The 15,865-nt window shown below is 42.4% G+C and overlaps 11 protein-coding genes and 1 pseudogene across 11 annotated transcripts; 6 read left to right on the top strand and 6 right to left on the bottom strand.

Moving 5' to 3' along the window:
• Positions 1 to 1,528: 1,528 nt before the first annotated feature.
• Positions 1,529 to 1,933, top strand: LOC119561477 (histone H4). Its single transcript, XM_037875129.1, has one exon. It carries the CDS (start codon positions 1,570 to 1,572, stop codon positions 1,879 to 1,881), a length of 312 nt encoding a protein of 103 aa, XP_037731057.1. The 5' UTR covers positions 1,529 to 1,569; the 3' UTR covers positions 1,882 to 1,933.
• A 318-nt stretch (positions 1,934 to 2,251) lies between these two features.
• Positions 2,252 to 2,756, bottom strand: LOC119561454 (histone H2A). Its single transcript, XM_037875107.1, has one exon. It carries the CDS (start codon positions 2,699 to 2,701, stop codon positions 2,327 to 2,329), a length of 375 nt encoding a protein of 124 aa, XP_037731035.1. The 5' UTR covers positions 2,702 to 2,756; the 3' UTR covers positions 2,252 to 2,326.
• LOC119561489 (histone H2B) lies at positions 2,752 to 3,418 on the top strand. Its single transcript, XM_037875140.1, has 2 exons — positions 2,752 to 2,890; positions 2,945 to 3,418. The coding sequence occupies exon 2, from the start codon at positions 3,096 to 3,098 to the stop codon at positions 3,297 to 3,299; it is 204 nt and encodes a 67-aa protein (XP_037731068.1). The 5' UTR covers positions 2,752 to 2,890; positions 2,945 to 3,095; the 3' UTR covers positions 3,300 to 3,418.
• A 277-nt stretch (positions 3,419 to 3,695) lies between these two features.
• LOC119561434 (histone H1-like) lies at positions 3,696 to 4,557 on the bottom strand. Its single transcript, XM_037875088.1, has one exon. The coding sequence runs from the start codon at positions 4,535 to 4,537 to the stop codon at positions 3,785 to 3,787; it is 753 nt and encodes a 250-aa protein (XP_037731016.1). The 5' UTR covers positions 4,538 to 4,557; the 3' UTR covers positions 3,696 to 3,784.
• Positions 4,558 to 6,668: 2,111 nt separating this feature from the next.
• LOC119561475 (histone H4) lies at positions 6,669 to 7,073 on the top strand. Its single transcript, XM_037875128.1, has one exon. It carries the CDS (start codon positions 6,710 to 6,712, stop codon positions 7,019 to 7,021), a length of 312 nt encoding a protein of 103 aa, XP_037731056.1. The 5' UTR covers positions 6,669 to 6,709; the 3' UTR covers positions 7,022 to 7,073.
• Positions 7,074 to 7,466: 393 nt separating this feature from the next.
• On the bottom strand, positions 7,467 to 7,869 carry LOC119561463 (histone H2A). The gene has a single exon (XM_037875116.1). The coding sequence runs from the start codon at positions 7,840 to 7,842 to the stop codon at positions 7,468 to 7,470; it is 375 nt and encodes a 124-aa protein (XP_037731044.1). The 5' UTR covers positions 7,843 to 7,869; the 3' UTR covers position 7,467.
• Positions 7,853 to 8,559, top strand: LOC119561496 (histone H2B). The gene is made up of 2 exons (XM_037875147.1): positions 7,853 to 8,031; positions 8,086 to 8,559. Exon 2 carries the CDS (start codon positions 8,237 to 8,239, stop codon positions 8,438 to 8,440), a length of 204 nt encoding a protein of 67 aa, XP_037731075.1. The 5' UTR covers positions 7,853 to 8,031; positions 8,086 to 8,236; the 3' UTR covers positions 8,441 to 8,559.
• A 277-nt stretch (positions 8,560 to 8,836) lies between these two features.
• Positions 8,837 to 9,698, bottom strand: LOC119561433 (histone H1-like). The gene has a single exon (XM_037875087.1). The coding sequence runs from the start codon at positions 9,676 to 9,678 to the stop codon at positions 8,926 to 8,928; it is 753 nt and encodes a 250-aa protein (XP_037731015.1). The 5' UTR covers positions 9,679 to 9,698; the 3' UTR covers positions 8,837 to 8,925.
• Positions 9,699 to 11,808: 2,110 nt separating this feature from the next.
• Positions 11,809 to 12,213, top strand: LOC119561474 (histone H4). The gene has a single exon (XM_037875127.1). It carries the CDS (start codon positions 11,850 to 11,852, stop codon positions 12,159 to 12,161), a length of 312 nt encoding a protein of 103 aa, XP_037731055.1. The 5' UTR covers positions 11,809 to 11,849; the 3' UTR covers positions 12,162 to 12,213.
• A 318-nt stretch (positions 12,214 to 12,531) lies between these two features.
• On the bottom strand, positions 12,532 to 13,036 carry LOC119561451 (histone H2A). Its single transcript, XM_037875103.1, has one exon. The coding sequence runs from the start codon at positions 12,979 to 12,981 to the stop codon at positions 12,607 to 12,609; it is 375 nt and encodes a 124-aa protein (XP_037731031.1). The 5' UTR covers positions 12,982 to 13,036; the 3' UTR covers positions 12,532 to 12,606.
• LOC119561492 (histone H2B) lies at positions 13,032 to 13,698 on the top strand. The gene is made up of 2 exons (XM_037875142.1): positions 13,032 to 13,170; positions 13,225 to 13,698. Exon 2 carries the CDS (start codon positions 13,376 to 13,378, stop codon positions 13,577 to 13,579), a length of 204 nt encoding a protein of 67 aa, XP_037731070.1. The 5' UTR covers positions 13,032 to 13,170; positions 13,225 to 13,375; the 3' UTR covers positions 13,580 to 13,698.
• Positions 13,696 to 14,838, bottom strand: LOC119561430 (annotated as a pseudogene).
• Positions 14,839 to 15,865: the final 1,027 nt, after the last annotated feature.

Raw genomic sequence — 15,865 nt, 5'->3', positions numbered from 1 at the left:
AAGACAGTACAGCATTGGATGCATGTTTATAAGCAGTTTTTACAAAATTTGCTAATATGTGTTTCATGTATGAATCCCATTGAGGCCGCACTCAAGTTAACATTAAAGAAAAAAATCTAAAAAATATACTTAATAATATTTTTCTTGTTTTTTATAAAGCATTATGCATTCATTAACGCATATGATTTATTTTCAGATAGCGTTTAAAAGTTTTTCGATTTTTTGTTGATGCTTGAATGTCTAATGTTGATCGTGGTTGTCCCACATAACCCTCCCTTTCTAAAAACATGCCGACATTTATAACGAAAATTTTTGAAAAACGTGATAATACCAAAAGTACAATCAAATTGAATCTAATCTATTAAATAAATCGAATATTACAAAAAACGATATATAAATTCAGGAATATATATACCTATAAGCAGTTTTTTTTGTGTCCCATATAAAAATATCGTGGAGGTTGCACTTAACATTAAAAAGAAAATATAAAAAATGTATTTTTAAATCTGTTTATGTTTTATTAAGCAAATAGATTCACAAGCCTAGCTAATTTTTGTTCATCTCGCATGTAATATTTTTTAGTTTTTTTCTGATGCTTGAAAGTCTTGACCATCCCTGCCGCATAGCAGCTCCATCGCATTAAAAACCCCACCCAATCCAATATTTATTGATTTTATCAATTCTAATTTCTATCAAATCACAAAAAGTTACATACAATTATTAACTCCACTTACGAAGGAACGAGTCGAAAATTTTTTTTTTTATTTTAACGTTGAAGCCTGCAGATAAAAATTTGTATCTCATTGACTGTAATTTGTGGTCCTGAAAAGGACCGATTTGTACAAAGTATGTTAGCGCATTGGCAGCACGCACACTTAAGCACGCTCGCCGCGAATGCGACGGGCCAACTGGATGTCTTTGGGCATGATGGTGACACGCTTGGCATGAATGGCGCACAAGTTGGTATCTTCAAAGAGGCCAACCAGATAGGCCTCGCTAGCTTCCTGCAGAGCCATCACTGCCGAGCTCTGGAATCGCAGGTCAGTCTTGAAGTCCTGAGCGATTTCACGCACCAGACGCTGGAAAGGCAGCTTGCGGATCAGGAGCTCGGTACTCTTCTGGTATCGACGGATCTCACGCAGGGCAACAGTTCCAGGGCGATACCGATGGGGCTTCTTCACGCCTCCGGTGGCTGGTGCGCTCTTGCGAGCGGCCTTAGTAGCCAGTTGTTTGCGTGGCGCCTTGCCACCAGTCGATTTCCGAGCGGTTTGCTTGGTACGGGCCATTTTCGAGTTCACGTTCACTTCACGTTTCAAAACACAATAAACGATAGCTGCATTTGCTACCTACTTATATAGCAAAACGAGGAGGGTTGAAAAGAGAGGGAAGCAGAGGCCATCTCACTTGTCGAGCAGAGAGCGGTGAGCGAAGAGCGGGACGCACATATCGTTCGGACTCGCTCGTGTTTCTGGGGTTTTAGGTATAAATAAGAGTGCGTCGAAAATCAGGAATTAGTTCTTCAGTGACTTTCGTTTCGTGCAGTGTGTTAACAGTAGAAAATAGTGAAATATGACTGGTCGCGGTAAAGGAGGCAAAGGCTTGGGAAAAGGAGGCGCCAAGCGTCATCGCAAAGTGCTGCGAGATAACATCCAGGGTATCACTAAGCCAGCAATCCGCCGTTTGGCTCGTCGCGGCGGTGTGAAGCGCATCTCGGGACTCATTTACGAGGAAACACGTGGCGTTCTGAAGGTGTTCTTGGAGAACGTTATCCGCGATGCCGTCACCTACACCGAACACGCCAAGAGGAAGACTGTCACAGCCATGGATGTTGTGTACGCTCTGAAGAGGCAAGGCCGCACCCTGTACGGCTTCGGCGGTTAAAAAACTAGTACAGCTTGTACTTCATTCAGCAATCGGTCCTTTTCAGGACCACCATTCAAATTTTCGAAGGAGACAAATTTTCAAATAATTTTTTGATTTATTGGCATACTGACCGGGAACTCGAAAGTTGATACTGCATATACATATTGCATTGAACCAAAATTAAATTTCAAATGGATATGGGTTCAGGTATGTATTTTGTAGAGGCTGTACCGCTTGCAGATACAGCATTAACGGAAATGCGTCTTTTTGGCGACGAACTTCTTAGAACATTCCAGATCTTATTTCTGACCAAGTGCTATTCAACGACATTTCTTGTTTTAATGATATAATATACGTATTGAAAAATCTTCACTTCTTTGGTAAAAACTTGGTCGTCCTGAAAAGGACGGTTGGGTTTTATTTTTTATGTACAAGTATGTAGTAGGCTCCGCATTTAAAACGTTTAAGCCTTCTTCTCGGTCTTCTTGGGCAACAGAACAGCCTGGATGTTGGGCAACACTCCACCCTGGGCAATGGTGACGCCGGAGAGTAGTTTGTTCAACTCCTCGTCGTTGCGGATGGCCAGCTGCAGATGACGAGGAATAATCCTAGTCTTCTTGTTGTCACGAGCAGCATTGCCAGCCAATTCGAGAACCTCAGCGGCCAGATATTCCATCACAGCAGCCAGGTAAACTGGAGCGCCGGCCCCAACTCGCTCGGCATAGTTGCCCTTGCGGAGCAAACGGTGAATACGGCCCACTGGGAACTGAAGACCGGCACGGTTAGAGCGGGACTTTGCCTTTCCCTTCACTTTGCCACCTTTTCCACGACCAGACATTTTTCTTTACGAGTATTTCACTTAGTTCACTTTACACACTGAAAACGAATGCTCGACGAGCCCCGGGTAGCCACATATTTATACTTTTGCGTCTGCCTGCGCGTTCATTTAGGGGTGGGTGCCTTAGACCTGAAAACATTGCTCGAAAAAAAGTATAAAGCTGAACGCGCTTGGGCACCATTATGATCAGTGAGTTGTGTTTGTGAAATCATAAGTGAAGTGAATAATGCCGCCGAAAACTAGTGGAAAGGCAGCCAAGAAGGCTGGCAAAGCCCAGAAGAACATCACCAAGACCGATAAGAAGAAGAAGCGCAAGAGGAAGGAGAGCTACGCCATCTACATTTACAAGGTCCTGAAGCAGGTCCACCCTGACACCGGCATTTCGTCGAAGGCAATGAGCATCATGAACAGCTTTGTGAATGATATCTTCGAGCGCATTGCTGCCGAGGCGTCTCGTCTGGCTCACTACAACAAGCGCTCGACCATAACCAGTCGGGAGATCCAAACGGCTGTTCGCCTGCTCCTGCCCGGAGAGTTGGCCAAGCACGCCGTCAGTGAGGGAACCAAGGCTGTCACCAAGTACACCAGCTCCAAGTAATTTTCTCTTGCTGCGTATGGGCAGAAAGATCCAAAACGGCCCTTTTCAGGGCCACAACACATTTTACCAAAGAAACTACATTTTCAATATACCATTTGCCAATCAAATTCGTGATATAAGTTCAATTTGTGTTTTTTTTTCTGAAGAACTTATTCTGGAGTTTTATAGTATAGTTATTAAATCATGAACATCGATTGATAACGAGTTTCTGCAAAAAGTGGCGAGGAACATTCTTTGACTTGCATTTTAAGATACTCTGGTACAGCTGCTGAAATCAATGCGGCCACACTTCTTTAAAAAAAAAAATGCTAATGGCCTAACAAAATAATTGGATAAGTAAAATGTACAAAGTTTTAAATTGAAAGTATCTTTCTCTTGTTAACGAACGTTGTAGCCCTGAAAAGGGCTTGTTTAAACTAATTTCAGATATCGAAATCTAAAATAGCGATTGCGAGCAGGTACCAGGTACTGTACTTTTGCTAAATTTACTTCTTGGCAGCCGTAGTCTTGGCTTTCGGCTTTTTAGCGGTAGCAGGAGCAGCTGCTTTTTTCACCGCCTTTTTGGGCTTAGCAGACGCCGCTGGCTTGGCCTTTGGTGCTTTCGCCGCCTTTGGCTTCGCTGCGATCGACTTGGCCTTCGCTGCTGTTGGCTTCGCCTTTACGGTTCCAGTTTTCTTGGCATCCTTGGCCTTTGCCTTTTCGGTTTTCTTCTTCTCTGCGGTCTTTTTGGTGGTAACAGCCTTCTTAGCCTTGGGCTTCTTCTCGTCAGCTCCGGCGGCAGCTTTCTTGGCGGTGGATCCGGTCTTCTTGACGGCTACCTTCTTGCTTTTCACCTTCTTCTCAGCAGACGCAGGCTTCGGCTTCGGATCCTTCTTGGCGGAGGCCGACAGTTTAAATGAGCCAGACGCCCCTTTTCCCTTGGTTTGGATCAGCTTTCCATTGACCACGGCGGATTTCAAGTATTTCTTGATGAATGGAGCCAGCTTCTGGGCATCGCATTTATAGGTGGCAGTGATGTATTTCTTAATTGCCAGAAGCGATGAGCCGCCACGTTCCTTCAAATTCTTGATGGATGCGTCCACCATTTGTTGAGTTGGCGGATGCGATGGCGGGGCAGCAGCCCTTTTCACCTTTGGGGCAGCGGATCCAGATGCCTTCTTGGTGGCCACCTTCTTCTCAACTGACACTGACGGGGCAGCCACTGGGGAAGCGGACGTTGCAACTGCAGAATCAGACATTTTTCTTCACTAAAATACACTTTTTCGTATAGAAAATGGGCCGCGCGCTTATTACCAACCTCCTTCGTTCGGATGAGAATCGAGGAGGAGAGCACTTTAACTGTGCGCCTGGCATCAGGCATTTGCTCTGCTATTATTTGTTTGAAGTGCAAACATATTTTCTTATTTTTAGTGCTTAAGATTCTAAAACTTAACAATCTTTTTATTGTTTTACATTCTTAAATGATCTATTAAGCAGGTAATGTTTTCAAAATGTAAGTATCTTGTTTTTGCGACCTTTTATTGCCTTATCAACTTCAACATAGACATTCGTAACATGAGCAATTTTCTTAAAAACCCATTTTAAAATATGATATCTTAAAAATATTTTGTAACTTGCTAATGAAAAAATAAATTTGAACCTTTTACTTAAATAAGTACTACAATTATATTTACTTATCATTAGTTTAGGTATTTTATTACTTGTTCCAAGTTGTCCCTTGGCTACGTACGAAGTTGGCTATCAAGCTACATTCGGCAATGGTTTTCTGACTGTTAAAAATATAAATCTTTTAAAATATTGTATTTATTCGATGTTTTCTTAGATATATCATGTCTTTGCTCAAGACAGTACAGCATTGGATGCATGTTTATAAGCAGTTTTTACAAAATTTGCTAATATGTGTTTCATGTATGAATCCCATTGAGGCCGCACTCAAGTTAACATTAAAGAAAAAAATCTAAAAAATATACTTAATAATATTTTTCTTGTTTTTTATAAAGCATTATGCATTCATTAACGCATATGATTTATTTTCAGATAGCGTTTAAAAGTTTTTCGATTTTTTGTTGATGCTTGAATGTCTAATGTTGATCGTGGTTGTCCCACATAACCCTCCCTTTCTAAAAACATGCCGACATTTATAACGAAAATTTTTGAAAAACGTGATAATACCAAAAGTACAATCAAATTGAATCTAATCTATTAAATAAATCTAATATTACAAAAAACGATATATAAATTCAGGAATATATATACCTATAAGCAGTTTTTTTTGTGTCCCATATAAAAATATCGTGGAGGTTGCACTTAACATTAAAAAGAAAATATAAAAAATGTATTTTTAAATCTGTTTATGTTTTATTAAGCAAATAGATTCACAAGCCTAGCTAATTTTTGTTCATCTCGCATGTAATATTTTTTAGTTTTTTTCTGATGCTTGAAAGTCTTGACCATCCCTGCCGCATAGCAGCTCCATCGCATTAAAAACCCCACCCAATCCAATATTTATTGATTTTATCAATTCTAATTTCTATCAAATCACAAAAAGTTACATACAATTATTAACTCCACTTACGAAGGAACGAGTCGAAAAGTTTTTTTTTTATTTTAACGTTGAAGCCTGCAGATAAAAATTTGTATCTCATTGACTGTAATTTGTGGTCCTGAAAAGGACCGATTTGTACAAAGTATGTTAGCGCATTGGCAGCACGCACACTTAAGCACGCTCGCCGCGAATGCGACGGGCCAACTGGATGTCTTTGGGCATGATGGTGACACGCTTGGCATGAATGGCGCACAAGTTGGTATCTTCAAAGAGGCCAACCAGATAGGCCTCGCTAGCTTCCTGCAGAGCCATCACTGCCGAGCTCTGGAATCGCAGGTCAGTCTTGAAGTCCTGAGCGATTTCACGCACCAGACGCTGGAAAGGCAGCTTGCGGATCAGGAGCTCGGTACTCTTCTGGTATCGACGGATCTCACGCAGGGCAACAGTTCCAGGGCGATACCGATGGGGCTTCTTCACGCCTCCGGTGGCTGGTGCGCTCTTGCGAGCGGCCTTAGTAGCCAGTTGTTTGCGTGGCGCCTTGCCACCAGTCGATTTCCGAGCGGTTTGCTTGGTACGGGCCATTTTCGAGTTCACGTTCACTTCACGTTTCAAAACACAATAAACGATAGCTGCATTTGCTACCTACTTATATAGCAAAACGAGGAGGGTTGAAAAGAGAGGGAAGCAGAGGCCATCTCACTTGTCGAGCAGAGAGCGGTGAGCGAAGAGCGGGACGCACATATCGTTCGGACTCGCTCGTGTTTCTGGGGTTTTAGGTATAAATAAGAGTGCGTCGAAAATCAGGAATTAGTTCTTCAGTGACTTTCGTTTCGTGCAGTGTGTTAACAGTAGAAAATAGTGAAATATGACTGGTCGCGGTAAAGGAGGCAAAGGCTTGGGAAAAGGAGGCGCCAAGCGTCATCGCAAAGTGCTGCGAGATAACATCCAGGGTATCACTAAGCCAGCAATCCGCCGTTTGGCTCGTCGCGGCGGTGTGAAGCGCATCTCGGGACTCATTTACGAGGAAACACGTGGCGTTCTGAAGGTGTTCTTGGAGAACGTTATCCGCGATGCCGTCACCTACACCGAACACGCCAAGAGGAAGACTGTCACAGCCATGGATGTTGTGTACGCTCTGAAGAGGCAAGGCCGCACCCTGTACGGCTTCGGCGGTTAAAAAACTAGTACAGCTTGTACTTCATTCAGCAATCGGTCCTTTTCAGGACCACCATTCAAATTTTCGAAGGAGACAAATTTTCAAATAATTTTTTGATTTATTGGCATACTGACCGGGAACTCGAAAGTTGATACTGCATATACATATTGCATTGAACCAAAATTAAATTTCAAATGGGTATGGGTTCAGGTATGTATTTTGTAGAGGCTGTACCGCTTGCAGATACAGCATTAACGGAAATGCGTCTTTTTGGCGACGAACTTCTTAGAACATTCCAGATCTTATTTCTGACCAAGTGCTATTCAACGACATTTCTTGTTTTAATGATATAATATACGTATTGAAAAATCTTCACTTCTTTGGTAAAAACTTGGTCGTCCTGAAAAGGACGGTTGGGTTTTATTTTTTATGTACAAGTATGTAGTAGGCTCCGCATTTAAAAACGTTTAAGCCTTCTTCTCGGTCTTCTTGGGCAACAGAACAGCCTGGATGTTGGGCAACACTCCACCCTGGGCAATGGTGACGCCGGAGAGTAGTTTGTTCAACTCCTCGTCGTTGCGGATGGCCAGCTGCAGATGACGAGGAATAATCCTAGTCTTCTTGTTGTCACGAGCAGCATTGCCAGCCAATTCGAGAACCTCAGCGGCCAGATATTCCATCACAGCAGCCAGGTAAACTGGAGCGCCGGCCCCAACTCGCTCGGCATAGTTGCCCTTGCGGAGCAAACGGTGAATACGGCCCACTGGGAACTGAAGACCGGCACGGTTAGAGCGGGACTTTGCCTTTCCCTTCACTTTGCCACCTTTTCCACGACCAGACATTTATCTTTACGAGTATTTCACTTAGTTCACTTTACACACTGAAAACGAATGCTCGACGAGCCCCGGGTAGCCACATATTTATACTTTTGCGTCTGCCTGCGCGTTCATTTAGGGGTGGGTGCCTTAGACCTGAAAACATTGCTCGAAAAAAAGTATAAAGCTGAACGCGCTTGGGCACCATTATGATCAGTGAGTTGTGTTTGTGAAATCATAAGTGAAGTGAATAATGCCGCCGAAAACTAGTGGAAAGGCAGCCAAGAAGGCTGGCAAAGCCCAGAAGAACATCACCAAGACCGATAAGAAGAAGAAGCGCAAGAGGAAGGAGAGCTACGCCATCTACATTTACAAGGTCCTGAAGCAGGTCCACCCTGACACCGGCATTTCGTCGAAGGCAATGAGCATCATGAACAGCTTTGTGAATGATATCTTCGAGCGCATTGCTGCCGAGGCGTCTCGTCTGGCTCACTACAACAAGCGCTCGACCATAACCAGTCGGGAGATCCAAACGGCTGTTCGCCTGCTCCTGCCCGGAGAGTTGGCCAAGCACGCCGTCAGTGAGGGAACCAAGGCTGTCACCAAGTACACCAGCTCCAAGTAATTTTCTCTTGCTGCGTATGGGCAGAAAGATCCAAAACGGCCCTTTTCAGGGCCACAACACATTTTACCAAAGAAACTACATTTTCAATATACCATTTGCCAATCAAATTCGTGATATAAGTTCAATTTGTGTTTTTTTTTCTGAAGAACTTATTCTGGAGTTTTATAGTATAGTTATTAAATCATGAACATCGATTGATAACGAGTTTCTGCAAAAAGTGGCGAGGAACATTCTTTGACTTGCATTTTAAGATACTCTGGTACAGCTGCTGAAATCAATGCGGCCACACTTCTTTAAAAAAAAAAATGCTAACGGCCTAACAAAATAATTGGATAAGTAAAATGTACAAAGTTTTAAATTGAAAGTATCTTTCTCTTGTTAACGAACGTTGTAGCCCTGAAAAGGGCTTGTTTAAACTAATTTCAGATATCGAAATCTAAAATAGCGATTGCGAGCAGGTACCAGGTACTGTACTTTTGCTAAATTTACTTCTTGGCAGCCGTAGTCTTGGCTTTCGGCTTTTTAGCGGTAGCAGGAGCAGCTGCTTTTTTCACCGCCTTTTTGGGCTTAGCAGACGCCGCTGGCTTGGCCTTTGGTGCTTTCGCCGCCTTTGGCTTCGCTGCGATCGACTTGGCCTTCGCTGCTGTTGGCTTCGCCTTTACGGTTCCAGTTTTCTTGGCATCCTTGGCCTTTGCCTTTTCGGTTTTCTTCTTCTCTGCGGTCTTTTTGGTGGTAACAGCCTTCTTAGCCTTGGGCTTCTTCTCGTCAGCTCCGGCGGCAGCTTTCTTGGCGGTGGATCCGGTCTTCTTGACGGCTACCTTCTTGCTTTTCACCTTCTTCTCAGCAGACGCAGGCTTCGGCTTCGGATCCTTCTTGGCGGAGGCCGACAGTTTAAATGAGCCAGACGCCCCTTTTCCCTTGGTTTGGATCAGCTTTCCATTGACCACGGCGGATTTCAAGTATTTCTTGATGAATGGAGCCAGCTTCTGGGCATCGCATTTATAGGTGGCAGTGATGTATTTCTTAATTGCCAGAAGCGATGAGCCGCCACGTTCCTTCAAATTCTTGATGGATGCGTCCACCATTTGTTGAGTTGGCGGATGCGATGGCGGGGCAGCAGCCCTTTTCACCTTTGGGGCAGCGGATCCAGATGCCTTCTTGGTGGCCACCTTCTTCTCAACTGACACTGACGGGGCAGCCACTGGGGAAGCGGACGTTGCAACTGCAGAATCAGACATTTTTCTTCACTAAAATACACTTTTTCGTATAGAAAATGGGCCGCGCGCTTATTACCAACCTCCTTCGTTCGGATGAGAATCGAGGAGGAGAGCACTTTAACTGTGCGCCTGGCATCAGGCATTTGCTCTGCTATTATTTGTTTGAAGTGCAAACATATTTTCTTATTTTTAGTGCTTAAGATTCTAAAACTTAACAATCTTTTTATTGTTTTACATTCTTAAATGATCTATTAAGCAGGTAATGTTTTCAAAATGTAAGTATCTTGTTTTTGCGTCCTTTTATTGCCTTATCAACTTCAACATAGACATTCGTAACATGAGCAATTTTCTTAAAAACCCATTTTAAAATATGATATCTTAAAAATATTTTGTAACTTGCTAATGAAAAAATAAATTTGAACCTTTTACTTAAATAAGTACTACAATTATATTTACTTATCATTAGTTTAGGTATTTTATTACTTGTTCCAAGTTGTCCCTTGGCTACGTACGAAGTTGGCTATCAAGCTACATTCGGCAATGGTTTTCTGACTGTTAAAAATATAAATCTTTTAAAATATTGTATTTATTCGATGTTTTCTTAGATATATCATGTCTTTGCTCAAGACAGTACAGCATTGGATGCATGTTTATAAGCAGTTTTTACAAAATTTGCTAATATGTGTTTCATGTATGAATCCCATTGAGGCCGCACTCAAGTTAACATTAAAGAAAAAAATCTAAAAAATATACTTAATAATATTTTTCTTGTTTTTTATAAAGCATTATGCATTCATTAACGCATATGATTTATTTTCAGATAGCGTTTAAAAGTTTTTCGATTTTTTGTTGATGCTTGAATGTCTAATGTTGATCGTGGTTGTCCCACATAACCCTCCCTTTCTAAAAACATGCCGACATTTATAACGAAAATTTTTGAAAAACGTGATAATACCAAAAGTACAATCAAATTGAATCTAATCTATTAAATAAATCTAATATTACAAAAAACGATATATAAATTCAGGAATATATATACCTATAAGCAGTTTTTTTTGTGTCCCATATAAAAATATCGTGGAGGTTGCACTTAACATTAAAAAGAAAATATAAAAAATGTATTTTTAAATCTGTTTATGTTTTATTAAGCAAATAGATTCACAAGCCTAGCTAATTTTTGTTCATCTCGCATGTAATATTTTTAGTTTTTTTCTGATGCTTGAAAGTCTTGACCATCCCTGCCGCATAGCAGCTCCATCGCATTAAAAACCCCACCCAATCCAATATTTATTGATTTTATCAATTCTAATTTCTATCAAATCACAAAAAGTTACATACAATTATTAACTCCACTTACGAAGGAACGAGTCGAAAAGTTTTTTTTTTATTTTAACGTTGAAGCCTGCAGATAAAAATTTGTATCTCATTGACTGTAATTTGTGGTCCTGAAAAGGACCGATTTGTACAAAGTATGTTAGCGCATTGGCAGCACGCACACTTAAGCACGCTCGCCGCGAATGCGACGGGCCAACTGGATGTCTTTGGGCATGATGGTGACACGCTTGGCATGAATGGCGCACAAGTTGGTATCTTCAAAGAGGCCAACCAGATAGGCCTCGCTAGCTTCCTGCAGAGCCATCACTGCCGAGCTCTGGAATCGCAGGTCAGTCTTGAAGTCCTGAGCGATTTCACGCACCAGACGCTGGAAAGGCAGCTTGCGGATCAGGAGCTCGGTACTCTTCTGGTATCGACGGATCTCACGCAGGGCAACAGTTCCAGGGCGATACCGATGGGGCTTCTTCACGCCTCCGGTGGCTGGTGCGCTCTTGCGAGCGGCCTTAGTAGCCAGTTGTTTGCGTGGCGCCTTGCCACCAGTCGATTTCCGAGCGGTTTGCTTGGTACGGGCCATTTTCGAGTTCACGTTCACTTCACGTTTCAAAACACAATAAACGATAGCTGCATTTGCTACCTACTTATATAGCAAAACGAGGAGGGTTGAAAAGAGAGGGAAGCAGAGGCCATCTCACTTGTCGAGCAGAGAGCGGTGAGCGAAGAGCGGGACGCACATATCGTTCGGACTCGCTCGTGTTTCTGGGGTTTTAGGTATAAATAAGAGTGCGTCGAAAATCAGGAATTAGTTCTTCAGTGACTTTCGTTTCGTGCAGTGTGTTAACAGTAGAAAATAGTGAAATATGACTGGTCGCGGTAAAGGAGGCAAAGGCTTGGGAAAAGGAGGCGCCAAGCGTCATCGCAAAGTGCTGCGAGATAACATCCAGGGTATCACTAAGCCAGCAATCCGCCGTTTGGCTCGTCGCGGCGGTGTGAAGCGCATCTCGGGACTCATTTACGAGGAAACACGTGGCGTTCTGAAGGTGTTCTTGGAGAACGTTATCCGCGATGCCGTCACCTACACCGAACACGCCAAGAGGAAGACTGTCACAGCCATGGATGTTGTGTACGCTCTGAAGAGGCAAGGCCGCACCCTGTACGGCTTCGGCGGTTAAAAAACTAGTACAGCTTGTACTTCATTCAGCAATCGGTCCTTTTCAGGACCACCATTCAAATTTTCGAAGGAGACAAATTTTCAAATAATTTTTTGATTTATTGGCATACTGACCGGGAACTCGAAAGTTGATACTGCATATACATATTGCATTGAACCAAAATTAAATTTCAAATGGGTATGGGTTCAGGTATGTATTTTGTAGAGGCTGTACCGCTTGCAGATACAGCATTAACGGAAATGCGTCTTTTTGGCGACGAACTTCTTAGAACATTCCAGATCTTATTTCTGACCAAGTGCTATTCAACGACATTTCTTGTTTTAATGATATAATATACGTATTGGAAAATCTTCACTTCTTTGGTAAAAACTTGGTCGTCCTGAAAAGGACGGTTGGGTTTTATTTTTTATGTACAAGTATGTAGTAGGCTCCGCATTTAAAACGTTTAAGCCTTCTTCTCGGTCTTCTTGGGCAACAGAACAGCCTGGATGTTGGGCAACACTCCACCCTGGGCAATGGTGACGCCGGAGAGTAGTTTGTTCAACTCCTCGTCGTTGCGGATGGCCAGCTGCAGATGACGAGGAATAATCCTAGTCTTCTTGTTGTCACGAGCAGCATTGCCAGCCAATTCGAGAACCTCAGCGGCCAGATATTCCATCACAGCAGCCAGGTAAACTGGAGCGCCGGCCCCAACTCGCTCGGCATAGTTGCCCTTGCGGAGCAAACGGTGAATACGGCCCACTGGGAACTGAAGACCGGCACGGTTAGAGCGGGACTTTGCCTTTCCCTTCACTTTGCCACCTTTTCCACGACCAGACATTTTTCTTTACGAGTATTTCACTTAGTTCACTTTACACACTGAAAACGAATGCTCGACGAGCCCCGGGTAGCCACATATTTATACTTTTGCGTCTGCCTGCGCGTTCATTTAGGGGTGGGTGCCTTAGACCTGAAAACATTGCTCGAAAAAAAGTATAAAGCTGAACGCGCTTGGGCACCATTATGATCAGTGAGTTGTGTTTGTGAAATCATAAGTGAAGTGAATAATGCCGCCGAAAACTAGTGGAAAGGCAGCCAAGAAGGCTGGCAAAGCCCAGAAGAACATCACCAAGACCGATAAGAAGAAGAAGCGCAAGAGGAAGGAGAGCTACGCCATCTACATTTACAAGGTCCTGAAGCAGGTCCACCCTGACACCGGCATTTCGTCGAAGGCAATGAGCATCATGAACAGCTTTGTGAATGATATCTTCGAGCGCATTGCTGCCGAGGCGTCTCGTCTGGCTCACTACAACAAGCGCTCGACCATAACCAGTCGGGAGATCCAAACGGCTGTTCGCCTGCTCCTGCCCGGAGAGTTGGCCAAGCACGCCGTCAGTGAGGGAACCAAGGCTGTCACCAAGTACACCAGCTCCAAGTAATTTTCTCTTGCTGCGTATGGGCAGAAAGATCCAAAACGGCCCTTTTCAGGGCCACAACACATTTTACCAAAGAAACTACATTTTCAATATACCATTTGCCAATCAAATTCGTGATATAAGTTCAATTTGTGTTTTTTTTTCTGAAGAACTTATTCTGGAGCTTTATAGTATAGTTATTAAATCATGAACATCGATTGATAACGAGTTTCTGCAAAAAGTGGCGAGGAACATTCTTTGACTTGCATTTTAAGATACTCTGGTACAGCTGCTGAAATCAATGCGGCCACACTTCTTTAAAAAAAAAATGCTAACGGCCTAACAAAATAATTGGATAAGTAAAATGTACAAAGTTTTAAATTGAAAGTATCTTTCTCTTGTTAACGAACGTTGTAGCCCTGAAAAGGGCTTGTTTAAACTAATTTCAGATATCGAAATCTAAAATAGCGATTGCGAGCAGGTACCAGGTACTGTACTTTTGCTCAATTTACTTCTTGGCAGCCGTAGTCTTGGCTTTCGGCTTTTTAGCGGTAGCAGGAGCAGCTGCTTTTTTCACCGCCTTTTTGGGCTTAGCAGACGCCGCTGGCTTGGCCTTTGGTGCTTTCGCCGCCTTTGGCTTCGCTGCGATCGACTTGGCCTTCGCTGCTGTTGGCTTCGCCTTTACGGTTCCAGTTTTTCTTGGCATCCTTGGCCTTTGCCTTTTCGGTTTTCTTCTTCTCTGCGGTCTTTTTGGTGGTAACAGCCTTCTTAGCCTTGGGCTTCTTCTCGTCAGCTCCGGCGGCAGCTTTCTTGGCGGTGGATCCGGTCTTCTTGACGGCTACCTTCTTGCTTTTCACCTTCTTCTCAGCAGACGCAGGCTTCGGCTTCGGATCCTTCTTGGCGGAGGCCGACAGTTTAAATGAGCCAGACGCCCCTTTTCCCTTGGTTTGGATCAGCTTTCCATTGACCACGGCGGATTTCAAGTATTTCTTGATGAATGGAGCCAGCTTCTGGGCATCGCATTTATAGGTGGCAGTGATGTATTTCTTAATTGCCAGAAGCGATGAGCCGCCACGTTCCTTCAAATTCTTGATGGATGCGTCCACCATTTGTTGAGTTGGCGGATGCGATGGCGGGGGCAGCAGCCCTTTTCACCTTTGGGGCAGCGGATCCAGATGCCTTCTTGGTGGCCACCTTCTTCTCAACTGACACTGACGGGGCAGCCACTGGGGAAGCGGACGTTGCAACTGCAGAATCAGACATTTTTCTTCACTAAAATACACTTTTTCGTATAGAAAATGGGCCGCGCGCTTATTACCAACCTCCTTCGTTCGGATGAGAATCGAGGAGGAGAGCACTTTAACTGTGCGCCTGGCATCAGGCATTTGCTCTGCTATTATTTGTTTGAAGTGCAAACATATTTTCTTATTTTTAGTGCTTAAGATTCTAAAACTTAACAATCTTTTTATTGTTTTACATTCTTAAATGATCTATTAAGCAGGTAATGTTTTCAAAATGTAAGTATCTTGTTTTTGCGACCTTTTATTGCCTTATCAACTTCAACATAGACATTCGTAACATGAGCAATTTTCTTAAAAACCCATTTTAAAATATGATATCTTAAAAATATTTTGTAACTTGCTAATGAAAAAATAAATTTGAACCTTTTACTTAAATAAGTACTACAATTATATTTACTTATCATTAGTTTAGGTATTTTATTACTTGTTCCAAGTTGTCCCTTGGCTACGTACGAAGTTGGCTATCAAGCTACATTCGGCAATGGTTTTCTGACTGTTAAAAATATAAATCTTTTAAAATATTGTATTTATTCGATGTTTTCTTAGATATATCATGTCTTTGCTCAAGACAGTACAGCATTGGATGCATGTTTATAAGCAGTTTTTACAAAATTTGCTAATATGTGTTTCATGTATGAATCCCATTGAGGCCGCACTCAAGTTAACATTAAAGAAAAAAATCTAAAAAATATACTTAATAATATTTTTCTTGTTTTTTATAAAGCATTATGCATTCATTAACGCATATGATTTATTTTCAGATAGCGTTTAAAAGTTTTTCGATTTTTTGTTGATGCTTGAATGTCTAATGTTGATCGTGGTTGTCCCACATAACCCTCCCTTTCTAAAAACATGCCGACATTTATAACGAAAATTTTTGAAAAACGTGATAATACCAAAAGTACAATCAAATTGAATCTAATCTATTAAATAAATCTAATATTACAAAAAACGATATATAAATTCAGGAATATATATACCTATAAGCAGTTTTTTTTGTGTCCCATAT

This window comes from Drosophila subpulchrella, unplaced genomic scaffold (assembly GCF_014743375.2).
Source record: "Drosophila subpulchrella strain 33 F10 #4 breed RU33 unplaced genomic scaffold, RU_Dsub_v1.1 Primary Assembly Seq357, whole genome shotgun sequence".
In the NCBI taxonomy this organism is placed as follows: domain Eukaryota; kingdom Metazoa; phylum Arthropoda; class Insecta; order Diptera; family Drosophilidae; genus Drosophila; species Drosophila subpulchrella.
Note: the sequence above shows the minus strand (reverse complement) of the source record. Positions and strands in the feature narration are given on the sequence as shown.